Source organism: Lampris incognitus, chromosome 1 (assembly GCF_029633865.1).
Source record: "Lampris incognitus isolate fLamInc1 chromosome 1, fLamInc1.hap2, whole genome shotgun sequence".
NCBI classification, from domain to species: domain Eukaryota; kingdom Metazoa; phylum Chordata; class Actinopteri; order Lampriformes; family Lampridae; genus Lampris; species Lampris incognitus.
In genome coordinates, this window is record NC_079211.1 from 148,743,477 (window position 1) to 148,757,994 (window position 14,518).

At 47.9% G+C, this 14,518-nt stretch overlaps 1 protein-coding gene across 1 annotated transcript in view; it reads left to right on the top strand.

The window, feature by feature from the left end:
• Positions 1–14,518, top strand: part of LOC130114747 (integrin alpha-2-like) — a 55,103-nt gene that overhangs the window by 16,832 nt on the left and 23,753 nt on the right. Inside the window, exons 8-15 of the mRNA XM_056282650.1 lie at positions 1,021–1,171; positions 4,416–4,581; positions 4,847–4,923; positions 6,396–6,534; positions 7,497–7,642; positions 9,700–9,843; positions 10,756–10,959; positions 14,387–14,517. Coding sequence (XP_056138625.1) covers positions 1,021–1,171; positions 4,416–4,581; positions 4,847–4,923; positions 6,396–6,534; positions 7,497–7,642; positions 9,700–9,843; positions 10,756–10,959; positions 14,387–14,517 — 1,158 coding nt within the window. The remainder of the gene's footprint in view (positions 1–1,020; positions 1,172–4,415; positions 4,582–4,846; positions 4,924–6,395; positions 6,535–7,496; positions 7,643–9,699; positions 9,844–10,755; positions 10,960–14,386; position 14,518) is intronic.

Sequence of the window (14,518 nt, forward strand, 5' to 3'; positions counted from 1 at the left end):
CAGGTGGCTGGTGTGACAGAGGACGATGGAGAGGACAGGAAGAGATGGAGACGGGTGATCCACTGTGGCGACCCCTAACGGGAGCAGCTGAGAGTAGTAGTAGTAGTAGATTGAATGTCCTGGGTGGCGTGGTGGCGCAGTGGTTAACATGGTCGGCTCACAACAAGAAGGCCTGGGATTTGAACCCCGGGGTAGTCCAACCTTGGGGGTCATCCCGGGTCATCCTCTGTGTGGAGTTTGCATGTTCTCCCCGTGTCTGTGTGGGTTTCCTCTGGGTGCTCTGGTTTCCTCCCACAATCCAAAGACATGTAGGTCAGGTGAATTGGCTGTACTAAATTGTCCCTAGGTGTGAATGTGGAGGCCCTGTGTGATGGCCTGGTGGCCTGTCCAGGGTGTCTCCCCACCTGCCACCCAATGACTGCTGGGATAGGCTCCAGCATCCTCGTGACCCCAGTTGGGATAAGTAGCTTGGATAATGGATGGATGGATGGCTGGAACGTCCTGCTGAGTTACATAACCATAGTAAAGATAGCACCACATTCAATATTCACCTTATATCCAAGTTTAACAGATAATTACAATTATATTCAAGTGTAACAGATAATTACCATTTATCCCTGTGACACAAAGGATTTAAAATACTTGTTTGGTACAATGTGATGTGTGAATCTATCTCATACAGTGTTTAATGTAGATTATATTTCACAGCACAGTATAATGACAAGGAAGCAAATTACAGATACAGAAAAGACCCTATTTCATTCATGTATTACTCAGAAATGACCACTCATCATAGTTCAATTGCATCATTTTACTCAGTAATTACATAGCTTCTTCACATCTAGTTTACTCATGGTAATTTGGTCATTTCTGTGTGTTGAATGGCCTGTAATTTAGAGCGTTCCCCTTTTTGTATTTTGCAATCCTCTTGAATTTGTAGCAGAGCATCAAATCTGATGAGTGTTTAGTGCGTCAGCTGCTTTTTGTGGGAAAATTAGTAATGCCTGTCCATTCTCTCAGTCAGTGGGGTTTCCATTCAGATAACGGCGGCCGTGCTGGCGCTGCCAAGGTGATGGTGGTTGTTACCGACGGGGAGTCACATGATGGAGCAATGAAGGAAGTGGTCATCGCAGACTGTGAAAAACAAGGAATTACTCGCTTTGGTATTGCTGTAAGTCATCGTGTGTGGCTCATTAAACCTATACCATCATCATAACACTTACACAGTACAGCTGTGGTGATTGTAGGATGGGGCAGCACGGTGGCGCAGTGGGTAGCGCAGTTGCCTCACAGCAAGAAGGTCCTGGGTTCGAGCCCCGGGGTAGTCCAGCTTTGGGGGTCGTCCCGGGTCGTCCTCTGTGTGGCGTTTGCATGTTCTCCCTATGTCTGCGTGGGTTTCCTCCGGGTGCTCCGCTTTCCTCCCACAGTCCAAAGACATGTAGGTCAGGTGAATCGGCCGTACTAAATTGTCCCTAGGTGTGAATGTGTGTGTGTGTGTGTGTGGGCCCTGTGTGATGGCTTAGCAGCCTGTCCAGGGTGCCTCCCAATGACTGCTGGGATAGGCTCCAGCATCCCCGCGACCCTGAGAGCAGGATAAGCGATACACATAATGGATGGATGGATGGACTGTAGGATGACTCGTGTTTAAAATCCACGTGTCTGCAGGCATCGAATAAACCGAGGTGCTGATATAGGCCCTATGTCCTTACTGTCAGTTACACACCTTAAGCAGCCTATGATGTCCTGTGCCAACTTAATACACAATATATTCACACATATTCTAGAAGGCCACACTGAGAGCAGCTTTTAATACATGACATCAGTGACCATCTACCAGTTTTACTGTCTATGACTGTAATTTTAGGAAGAAAAAAGTTCCCACCAACATAAATATATAAAAGTAAGAACAAAGGAATCCACGAATGCTTTTAAAGATGAATGTGTCTCTTTAGGAAAGATCTGTCATTTTCAGTGGCGTATGCTGCTGATTGGTAACCATCTCAAGGAACATGAAAAGGGTTTACAGAGGTGGTTTTGTTTTCAAGAAGGCGCCACCAGCCCCCCGGGTTTCATGTAGTCAACAAAAAGCGTGGTGAAGGTATCTGACATAGACTCCTTTATTCCTGATGATGATGATGACCATGACTGACTGAAACATCCTGGAAAAATGACAACCACAACTAAAATGCCATTTCGGTGAAGGTTGACGACAACTTGAGAAACAGAAATACAATCGGTGATTAAATTCACCAACGTCCAGTCGTACTCAATGTTTAGTAGGCCATATTTCTTTTTTTTTTCTTTTTTTTTGGATTTTTCTCTCCAATTGTACTTGACCAATCACCCCACTCTTCCGAGCCGTCCCAGTCGCTGCTCCACCCCCTCTGCCGATCCGGGGAGGGCTGCAAACTACCACATGCCTCCTCCCATACATGTGGAGTCGCTTCTTTTCACCTGACAGTGAGGAGTTTCACCAGGGGGACGTAGCGCGTGGTAGGATCATGCCCCAACCGACCAGAGGAGGCGCCAGTGCAGCAACCAGGACACATACCCACCCCACATCCAACTGCCCACCCCCAGACACGGGCATCCAGGTAGCATGGTGGTCTCTTCCGTTGCCTACCGACACGGGGATCAGCAGTTCAAATCTCCGCATTACCTCTGGCTTGGTCAGGTGTCCCTAAAGACACAATTGGCTGTGTCTGCGGGTGGGAAGCCAGATGTGGTGGGTATGTGTTCTGGGTGCTGCACTAGTGCCTCCTCTGGTCGGTCGGGGCGCCTGTTCGGGGGGGACTGGGGGGAATAGCGTGATCCTCCCACGTGCTGCGTCCCCCTGGCAAAACTCCTCACTGTCAGCTGAAAAGAAGCAGCTGGTGACTCCACATGTATGGGAGGAGGCATGTGGTAGTCTGCAGACCTCCCCTGATCAGCAGAGGGGGTGGAGTAGCAACCAGGATGGCTCAGAAGAGTGGGGTGATTGGCCGGATACAATTGGGGAGAAAAAGGGAAAAAAATCCACAAAAAAAAAAACTTAGAAAACGTGAGATTAGCTGCTTGCATACAATGTTCAGAGAAACAGTGACATTTTGCACCAAATGTTTGATTCCCCATTGTCCAGAAGCTTTATTGCTCATTAATACAATCAGGAAGTTAATGCAAATGTCACAGAAAAAGACCGGCATGAATAATTTGAAGCGACACCCTGTGAACCCACCACCTGCGGGGATGAGCATTGGGGTAGGGTGAAATGCAGGTGGGCGGTAGGCAAAGGCGGGGACCGGGGCGTGTCGACTTCCGGCATCGCAGACTGGTCCAGGAGGACCAACTGGAAGGAGACCAGGGGATAGACCCAGAACTCGGTGGAGGGACTACATGTCCAGTCTGGCCTGGGAACGCCTTGGGATCCCCCAGGAGGAGCTGGGGGCGTCGCTGGGGAGAGGGACATCTGGAGTGCCCTGCCTAGCTTGCTGCCACCGTGACCCGACCCCGGAGAAGTGGCTAAAGATGACATGAAAGTGTCACAAAGTGAAAACGGATCAAACAAATAGACTTGAAAACTTGAACCTTCCATTCTGTTTTGTCCAGATTTCTGACATTCTGCTTGATTTGCTGGTGAAGGCCTTCCCGCTTCCAGTGTGGGAAGATGGTGGCGTGAATTCACGTTCGCAGTGGCCTCACCCAGTACTGGTGTGGGAAGATGGCGGCGTGAATTCACATTTGTGGCGGCCTTTCCCAGTACCGTCCACGCAGTGTCTTTGTCCACGTCTGCGTCTAAGTTTTTGTCTTCGTTTGTTGGCTGGGAGAGCTTGGTCTGCTGCACTGTGGGCCCAGGGACCACGGTCTTGCCCGGAGCTGCACCTGAGGAGATAATGCCGAGGGCGGTCTGACAGGACGCGGAAACGGGGCAGGCTAAGCTAACTGCTAGCCCATGCAGACCGGTAGTTCTGATAACACCAAGGGCGGTCTGGCGGCGGCCTCACCTGGCATTGACTGATGTTTTTGATGTCGTTGTGTGGAGTGCGGGGAGGGGTGTCTGGCTGGGAGAGCTGGTGCTGGATTGGCAGTGAGAGCTTGGTCTGCTTCATCTGGTCGCCACAGGGACCACGGCCCCTGCCTGGAGCTGTGCCCGAGGAGGAAACACGGAGGGCGGTCTGACAGGACGCGTAATCGGGGCAGGCTAGGCTAACTGCTAGCCCATGCGGACCGGAGGTTCTGACAGTCATCCTGGCTGGTGTTTGTTCCCTTGAACAGTGATTTTTATTTATTTATTTCATTTGGTTTGGATATAGTATGTGTTAGTTTGAATATGTGTGTTCTTGTAGTTCTTGGGTGTGTTTTTGTCTGTGTGTTGCACTGCTGTGTCAGTTTGCTTTTAGTTTCTTCTCTTGTGAATCTTTTTCTCCCCCCCTTCTCAGGTCCTGGGTTACTACAATAGACAAAACATCGACACTAAAAACCTAATAGCTGAAATCAAGTCCATTGCCAGCGTCCCCACAGAAAAGTTCTTCTTCAACGTGTCTGAAGAGGCTGCCCTCTCCACCATCGCTGGCACACTGGGAAACCGCATCTTCAACATAGAGGGTATGTAATATGTCTCGCCACTTCCTGTTCATACTTGTAATTTACTTGACAGACGCGGCACCATCCTACATTCTGCAAGAGGAGCCTCAGACAGATGTGTCAAAACAAGTCCGTCATTGTTCACCATCCCACCAAACCACATTCACAGTGCTGTTGAGACCAGTTCAGTTCTTCTGTTCTCCTCTTTTATTTGCATTTGAAATGGCGTGTGAAACGTTTAACCTCACGCGATTTTCGTTTGACCTGAATCCTGTTCTCTTGCAAGGCACTGGTAAGGGGGCCGACAACTTCAAGATGGAGATGTCCCAGGTGGGCTTCAGCGCTCATTACTCCACAAAACAGGTAAAACCTGGTCGTACCGTCCTCTGACACTCTCTTCCTTTTTTTTTGTGAAAGCTGACGGGGAGTTTTACAGCCATGCCTTCCCCCTCGTGGTGCATAGAAAGACCACGTCATGTCACATTTTAGTTGTTTCTCCCAAATTCACAGTTCACTCCCAGGGGAGTTCACACCTGTTGCATTCTCCACAAGGATAGGTGCCATGTATGACCCCCCCCCCTTTTTAGATGTCATTTCCGATGAGGAAAAACTTGACGAAAATAAACCTTTGTCAGGAAAAAAAATTCCCCCCTTTTTCCCCCCAATTGTACTTGGCCAATTACCCCACTCTTCCGAGCCGTCCCAGTCACTGCTCAGCCCCTCTGCTGATCCAGGAAGGGCTGCAGACTACCACATGCCTCCTCTAATCATGTGGTGTTGCCAGCCGCTTCTTTTCACCTGACAGTGAGGAGTTTCACCAGGGGGTATAGTGCGTGGGAGGAGGGAGGATGACGCTACCCCCCCCCCCCCGGACAGGCGTCCCGACCAACCAGAGGAGGCGCTAGTGCAGCAACCAGGACACATACCCACATCTGGCTTCCCATCCGCAGACACGGCCAGTTGTGTCTGTAGGGATGCCTGACCAAGCTGGAGGCAACACGGGGGATTCGAACCGGCGATCCCTGTGTTGGTAGGCAACGGAATAGCCTGCTTCACTACCCAGATGCCCCTGTCAGGAAAAATTTTATTTTTATTAAACCAGGTTCAAATGAGCAGAGCAGCCCATTTGACTACGGTAAAAAACTTCTGATATTTCAGTTCTGTTTTTAGTACTCCATTATGTACTATTCTATAATATCATATTGCTGATACTGATTTGTAGTTATATCACTAATTATACTGTTAGTCGGCAACAGTACCTCTCCATCCTAGTTTTCTTACATTACTGTATTTGCATTATCCTGTGAGCATGCATTTTCCACATTTTGTTGTTTGTGTACATGTGCTCAAACACTCAGCAGTGACAGTAAAGTTAAATGGAATTGAACCAGGCAGCACAGTGGTGCAGCAAGAAGGTCCTGGGTTTGAAACCCGGGGTTGTCCAACCTTGGGGGTCGTCCTCTGTGTGGCGTTTGCATGTTCTCCCCGTGTGTGTGGTGGGTTTTCTCCGGGTGCTCCGGTTTCCCCCACCATCAAAAAGACATGCAGGCTGAGGTTAATGCTCCTGTTGTGCCCCTGACTGAGGCATGGCAAGAGGAGCTGGAGTTGGTCCCCGGGCGCTGCAGCTGCCCACTGCTCCTGGCTACACAGCTAGGATGGGTTAAATGCGGGGAAAGAATCTCCCCACGGGGATTAATAAAAGCAGTAGAAAAAGAGCCAACCTCCGCTTTTCCTAAACGAGACACACAACAGATGGCAACAAACCCAGAATTACTGCCATGGGAAACCTGCATCACACTGTCTGTTGTCTGAGCTTTTTGTCTTTGTTTTCCTAGAACGTGATGATGTTGGGGGCGGTGGGGGCGTATGCCTGGAGCGGGACAGTCGTTCACCAAACGGGATCCAAAGCAGACATCCTCCCTTTCTCTGCCTTTGAGGGAATCCTGCAAGACAGAAACCACAGCTCATTACTCGGTAGGAGCTGCCAGGCCTTCTCCACTTCTGAGGCTCTGTGTCTGAACAGCCAAAAGACGGAAACTGTGGTTATTTGCTGCATTGGTTGTTCTGTACTAAAGGGCCATTGCAGAATCGGAGTATGCATTAACGTAGTCTACCATGCCAAAGTTTGTACCTGTATAACAAGACTAAAGGAATTCTGATGGCGTGTTGAGAAATGACAATATGTGCAGCTGAGGAGGAGTTTGAAATGTGCTTTTAGATCTGTAAATGTTTTTTATTATTAATGTTTTTGTGACGCTGTGAGCTGTGGTGGACTATCAGGGTTACAAAGAGATTTTTCTTATCATTAAAGTCCCTGTATTGATGTCCGGGTAGCATGGCGGTCTATTCCGTTGCCTACCAACACAGGGATCGCCAGTTTGAATCCCCGTGTTGCCTCCGGCTTGGTCGGGCGTCCCTACAGACACAATTGGCCATGTCTGCGGGTGGGAAGCCAGACGTGGGTATGTGTCCTGCTCGCTGCACTAGTGCCTCATCTGGTCGCTTGGGGTGCCTGTTCGGGGGGGGGGGGATTGTGGGGAATAGCGTGATCCTCCCACGTGCTATGCCCCCCTGGTGAAACTCCTCACTGTCAGGTGAAAAGAAGCGGCTGGCGACTCCACATGTATGGGAGGAGGCATATGGTAGTCTGCAGCCCTCTCCGGATCAGCAGAAGGGGTGGAGCAGCGACCGGCATGGCTCAGAAGAGTGGGGTAATTGGCCGAGTACAATTGGAGAGGAAAAAGGAAAAAAATCCACAAAAAAAAAGAATCGCTGTGCATGTATCAACCTTTCATGTTTATATGGACTCCATATTTGTCTTTGAGGAGTGACAGTGTCCCTGCATTACGTCCCTGCATTACCTGACAGTGTAAGACTTGCAGGTCGTAGAAGTTCTCTGGTTGAACTTTAACAAGTTTAACTCGTGTCATGTGCAGGTTACTCCGTCAGCACTTTGAGCGACGGGCCCAGCGAGTTCTTTGTGGCCGGTGCGCCTCGCTCCAACCACTCAGGACAAGTCGTTGTCTACACCGTCAACAGCCAAAAGCAGCTCGTTGTCGTCGACTCGGCAAGAGGAAAACAGGTACCGGTGTCTTTATAACGCTGCTGTGAGAACCTACAACAAGGAAAACCCATGACCATAAAACCTGCTGTAAACTAAAGCCACACACACACCGTCGCTTTAACCACACACACACACACACACCGTCGCTTTAACCCGCCTGCTCTTTGGACAGTCATGTTTTTACATCTTACATCAGCTCGTCTGAGGAAACGGCTGAGAATTAACTGCACACGTTAGTTGGTTTATGAATGAGCAGGGCGACAAGGTGGCGCAGTGGTTAGCGTGGTCGCCTCACAGCAAGAGGGTCCTGGGTTCGAACCCCGGGGTAGTCCAGCCTTGGTGGGTCGTCTCGGGTCGTCCTCTGTGTGGAGTTTGCATGTTCTCCCCGTGTCTGTGTGGGTTTCCTCCGGGGGCTCCGGTTTCCTCCCACAGTCCAAAGATATGTAGGTCAGGTGAATTGGCTGTACTAAACTGTCCCTACGTGTGTGTGTGTGTGTGTGTGTGATGGTCTGGCGGCCTGTCCAAGGTGTCTCCCTGCCTTCCACCCAATGACTGCTGGGATAGGCTCCAGCGTCCCTGAGAGCAGGATAAGCGGTTTGGATGATGGATGGATGGATATCAGTCTAAAGGCCTATTATGAATATCGCTTGTTTTTCTTTTTTTATGTGTATGTATGTGTGTGTATTCGTATGTAGCGGTTTTGGGTTTTTTTTTTTTGGAACCCGTTAGTGGTGTTGAAAAGTGCTCAACAAATGAGGAGCAGAAGCTGATGAGTGCGCGACACATGAAACAAGGTTGTACTGCTATGTATTAAAAGTTTTTTTTCCTACATCTACGTATATTGCGATATATATATATATATATATATATATATATATAAAATATTTGTCTTTATTTTTCTTGTCTTATGGAAACTCTAAGCCATATGAGTTCTTGGTCTGTTAGTGATGGTGTTTGTGTATACTTGCATGTATCATGAATGAGTGTTCTTGATGTGTGTGTGTGTGTGTGTGTGTGTGTGTGTGTGTGTGTGCATCTTGTGACTATGACTGATTAATTGTACTGCGGTAACACGGGTGTTTATGGGATGCACTGTCGTCGGGTCCTGTGGCGAACCGTGTGTCCATCTTTTGCTGTATCTGGAATTATTGATGGATACGTACAAATTGTGCGTACCACGTTGCAGTAGTTGTTTCCTGTAGTGCGCTGCCTGGAGAATGCCACTTTTCAAGCCCCTTGAGGGTTTTTAGGCAATTCTCCTTCACATTGTCATTCCAATGATGTATTATTTTATCTTTTTTTTTATTTTTCATATGTATAAATAGAGAAACAAACAAACATGACATATGAGTAGATTTGCTCTAAAATACACCGGCCAACTGAATTTTCAAGAAAACAACAACTGATACTGCAGGTTTAACTGTAAAATCGGCCATTCATCATGTCTTTTTTTTAATTTATTTAAAGATCCAGTCCAGTGGTTTAAATCAGTCAGAAAGTTTATTGTGTAACGTTAATGTTAGGAGAGTCTTTTTTTTTTCATTTTGAGAAGTAGTTTGTGATTTGTTATAACTGTTTTCGAGCTCCCTCTCTGAACACCCACACTTCTCAGGAGGTTGACTTCTTTATTGAGAATGCTAGTTAATGAGCTAGCTAGCTTATTAACTAGCATGATGCTGCTTGGCAACTTTCCAAAAGCACACCAACAGTCAGACTGATGACGACGATTCATTGACTGTCCGATCAAATCAGAGTACGAGATGTCATTTATTAGCAGAAGCTGACTGGTTTTCTGAAATGGTTTAATTATGATGAAAACCAGGAAGAGAGTTTCTCACGGGGACTTAAGTCATATTTTCACCAACGGCAGTTCTGATATTTTGAGTCACTACATTAACAAAATTTCTGTTAAAAAATACATAGACTGCAAAAAATATTTTCCTTGGACTGGATCTTTAAAGTGTTGTGTATGTTGTCTTTTCCCCTCCAAATACTGATATGTCTGAAGAAAAGCCCTTCAAAAGGGAGTTAGTGTTTCTGAAAAGAATTTATTTTTCATTTGTCTCCTGTCCTAGATTGGGTCCTATTTTGGCAGTGTCCTTTGCCCCCTGGATGTTGACCGGGATGGCGTGTCAGACCTCCTGCTGGTCGGAGCTCCCATGTTCATGAGCGAAGTGAAGAAAGAGCAAGGCAGAGTCTACCTCTTCTCTGTCACCAAGGTAAAAAAAAAAAAGAAAAGAGATAAGCTCACCATTTTCGACGAATCACATAACATAAAAGCTGAACATGTGATTTGGTGTTGGATAAAAAAGACTGTCTGAATTAAACTAAGTGACATCTTCAGAGGGATGTTGCTTAGTTTTTTTTTTTTTTTGGGGCAATTTTCCCCCCTTTTTTTCCCCAGTTGTACTTGGCCAATTACCCCACTCTTCCGAGCCGTCCCGGTCTCTGCTCCACCCCCTCTGCCAATCCAGGGAGGGCTGCAGACTACCACATGCCTCCTCCCATACATGTGGAGTCACCAGCCGCTTCTTTTCACCCGACAGTGAGGAGTTTCACCAGGGGGATGTAGCACATGAGAGCATCACGCTATTTCCCCCCCCCCACGCCCCGAACCGGTGCTCCAACCGACCAGAGGAGGCGCTAGTGCAGCGGCCAGGACACATACGCACAGACACGGCCAATTGTGCCTGTAGGGACGCCCGACCAACCTGGAGGTAACACGGGGATTCGAACCAGCGATCCCTGTGAGATGTCACTTAGTTGAGTGATTAAACGTATCTTTCAGTAAACGTTGTCCAGAAGAACTGATTCAACCCTCTTTGATTTTCTCACCTGGATTATTGAGCATGCATCAAGATAGTATGGATTAAGTATAAATGATGGACATTCTGATTTCTTCAGGTGAAAGTTCTCAGATCAACATTTGATTTGAGTAACCTTGACCTAAAAGACCTTTGAGTGCCCAGTCTGAATTATTAGGTTTTTTTAAACTGTCATTGTTGTCCAACAACTCTCAAAACTTATTGACGGATGTGAAAAGCCGTAGAAAATCCAAATTGTTCCTCTCTATATGTTTGTCCATATTCTCTCTCTCTCTGTCTCTCTCTCTCACTTTGCCATCCATATAGGGAATCTTAAATGAACAAGGTTTCCTCAGCGGTCTGTCAGCGGCGGAGAACGCCCGCTTCGGAGCTGCCATCTCAGCCGTCACTGACCTCAACCTCGATGGCTACAGCGACGTGGTGGTAGGAGCCCCCTTAGAGGACAACGGTAGAGGTGTCTTGTATGTTTACAACGGTGTGAAGAAGACGTTACGGAAACAATTCTCGCAGGTAGGACATTTGGGGGAAAAAGTCCAACCTAATGAATGTAAGCTTACGGGTCAAAGGTTGTTTGTGTAATATTTTACAGCCATACCAACATGTACCCTGGCCCTGCCAAATGACGGACACTAGGCAGGTATTGGCTTGCCTAGTACTTGGATGGGAGACCTCCCAGGAAAACTTGGGTTGCTGCCTGAAGTGGTGTTGGTGAGCCAGTAGGGGGCAGTCTTCGCTCTGGTCCTAATAAAAAACAACAAATATCAGGTCCCAATGCTCCAGTGCAGTGACGGGGACACTGTGCTGTAGGGGATGCCGTCCTTCGGATGAGACGTAAACTGAGGTCCTGACTTACTGTGCTCATTAAAGAGCCCACGGCAGGCCACTCTGATGGCCGAGCGGAATAAACCGCCGTTCTTGCAACCCATTCTTGCAACTCGTCATGTGGCTGCGAGGTTCGTATCCCAGACTTGCCGTAACCGGTCACGGCCAGAGCGTCCACAGGGTAAGGCATTCATTAGTCCACCCTTACCCGAGGGATAGTGGGTGTAGATCGGGGTAGTGTTCGGGGACTAGTCGTTCTCCAGCAGCCCCTCTGGCCCACTCGGGCGCCTGCAGCCAAGCAACTGAAAGCATTCTCCCTACGCCTCCTTCGTGGCCTGAAGGTGATGCGATCCATGCGAGGCTTCAGCGTGTAAAATAGCGAGAGCAGCCGACACGAGTTTGAAGGAAGCCGGTGTTACGGCTATCTCCTTCCTGTGGAAACGTGAGCCAGGGGAGTTATTCAACAAGAGTTCCGGCCAAATGCCATTGGGTTAATTGGGTGGGATAAGGGGGAAACCTAGAAATAGATTTATAAGAAAAAATAAAAAAAAGATCCCACGGCACTTATCACAAAGAATAGGGGGTTCCCTGGTGTCCTGGCAAAATTCCCAACCTGGCTCTCTCCATCTGGCCACCTCATCATCTTCCCCATGTAGTTGGCTCAATGATTCCTCCCTCTCCACCTCAAGCTGATGTGTGGTGAGCGTCCTGGTGCAAAATGGCTGCCGTGCATCACCTAGGTGGGTGCTACACATTGGTGGTGGTTGAAGTGAGTGACCCCCTTCAATGTGAAGTGCTTTGGGTGTCTAGAAAAGTGCTATGTAAATGTAATCCATTACTTTTTTTTTTTTAACTTTTATCAGACCACTCTGCATTCACTTTGACACATTTTGATTTTCCTCAGATTTAAGTTTCTAGGGCTGCACAGTGGTGCAGTGGTTAGCGCGGTCGCCTCACAGCAAGAAGGTCCTGAGTTCGAGCCCCGGGGTAGTCCAACCTAGGGGGTCGTCCTCTGTGGGGAGTTTGCATGTTCTCCCCGTGTCTGCGTGGGTTTCTTCCGGGTGCTCCAGTTTCCCCCCTCACAGTCCAAAGACATATAGGTCAGGTGAATCGGCCGTGCTAAATTGCTCCTTGGTGTGAATGTGTGTGTGTGTCGGCCCTGTATGATGGCCTGGCGGCCTGTTCAGGGTATCTCCCCGCCTGCTACCCAATGACTGCTGGGATAGGCTCCAGTATCCCCGCGACCCTGAGAGCAGGATAAGCGGCAGGGTAATGGATGGGTGACGTTTCTGGTGGCGTGGCCTGGTTAGCAGCGAATATGTTCTGCATCGTCTGTCTTATTTAAAGGAAGAACAAGTAGGATTTGTCAGTTGCAGTTTGTAAACACAACATTCAAAGTTGGCTCCTCCCCCATCTCAACGACACCAGAAGGACACGCCCCCTGATCGCCGTAGCCAGAACACATCCCAGTGTACAGGCCAACTCCGCGTTGCTCTTCATCCCCATCCTCTCCCTCAGTGTTCGCCAGCGGGTGAAAGCCAACTCCAGATTCAGTCTGGTGCTGGAATGAGCTTCGTCCGCTGGGTGTTTCACCTCGCTATATTTGTGTCTTTTTGGCGCTGTGTCAGCCATTGTCATTAAAAAATGACTTTTTCTTTTTTGTGATCAAATGTTTTTTTTTAATTTAAACGAGAGAGAAAATATTTATTTTCGTAATTATTAGTGCAAAGTCAAGTCAACTTTATTTGTGTAGCCCATTATCACAAATTACAAATGTGCCTCAGGGGGCTTTACAGCAACACAACATCCTGTCCTTAGACCCTCACATCACATAAGCAACAACTCCCTAAAAACAATAAAGAATGCGATAAATTAATATATTCCAAAATCTGTCTAAAATAATGTTGTTTTTAGTTTTTACTGTGAAAAGTACCTGGTGGATCCCGCACCTTCAGCTCTCAGATGGTTCACCACATGGAAGATGGAGAACCTGCATTAGCAGATTGCTTGGAACTACTAATAATTATTTATGAATAATGGTTAATAATGGCATTACAACAACGTGTAAAAACAAGATGAAATTAAAGCTCGGAGCGGACATGTCTGAAGATGAAGGTCAAGTTTAGACCCAGAGTCTTCATGGTTCAGGTTAGAAGTAACCTGATGGTCTAGTTGGGTAAGTGCTGTTAGGACGAGGTTAAATATAGATTAAAAAAAAAAACAGGGACATATATTTAATGTATGCTCTCAAATCTGTAAACAGACCGTAACCCCCTGATTTTCACACAGCCATCTTTGACATACTGCCCCCTAACTGTAAGGTCACAACTCTGCAGGCAGATGCTCTAGCATGTGCTTCATTGCTCGCAGACTTATTCTTTGAACTGGAAATCGAATAAAGCTCCATCATTTCTGCAGTAGATAAGGGAGGTGCTGTCCTTTCTACCAACACGGGGATCACCGGCTTGAATCCCCGTGTTACATGTGGGGAGTCCGGGTAGCATAGCGGTCTATTCCATTACCTACCAACACGGGGATCGCCGGATCGGATCCCTGTGTTACCTCCGGCTTGGTCGGGCGTCCCTATAGACACAATTGGCCGCATCTGCAGGTGGGAAGCCGGATGTGGGTATGTGTCCTGGTCACTGCACTAGTGCCTCATCTGGTTGGTCAGGGCGCCTGCTCGGCGGGGGGGGGGGGGGAATAGCGTGATCCTCCCATGCGCTACATCCCCCTGGTGAAACTCCTCACTGTCAGGTGAAAAGAAGCGGCTGGTGACTCCACATGTATGGGAGGAGGCATGTGGTAGTCTGCAGCCCTCCCCGGATCAGCAGAGGGGGTGGAGCAGAGACCGGGACGGCTCGGAAGAGTGGGGTAATTAGCCGGATACAATTGGGGAGGAAAAAATCAAAAATCTCCACAAAAAAAAAATGAAGACACTAGATACGACACTCCAAACCATATTAATGAGATGGTTATTAATATTTTCAAGTGCCTGCATATGTTAACAAATGCGTTATAAGCGCTCATAAGTGTCCTGTTACTCTTTTATTAATCACTGTTTACAGCTACTCATTATGAAGCGTTATCGAAACGAAGGTTTGATGTTTTCCAGAGAATCCTCGGCTCTAAACTGGATCCGAAGGTGCAGTATTTTGGGAGGTCTCTGGATACTTATGGAGATCTGAATGGCGACACCATACCGGACATATCGGTCGGGACACATGGAAAAGTGGTCCAGCTCTGG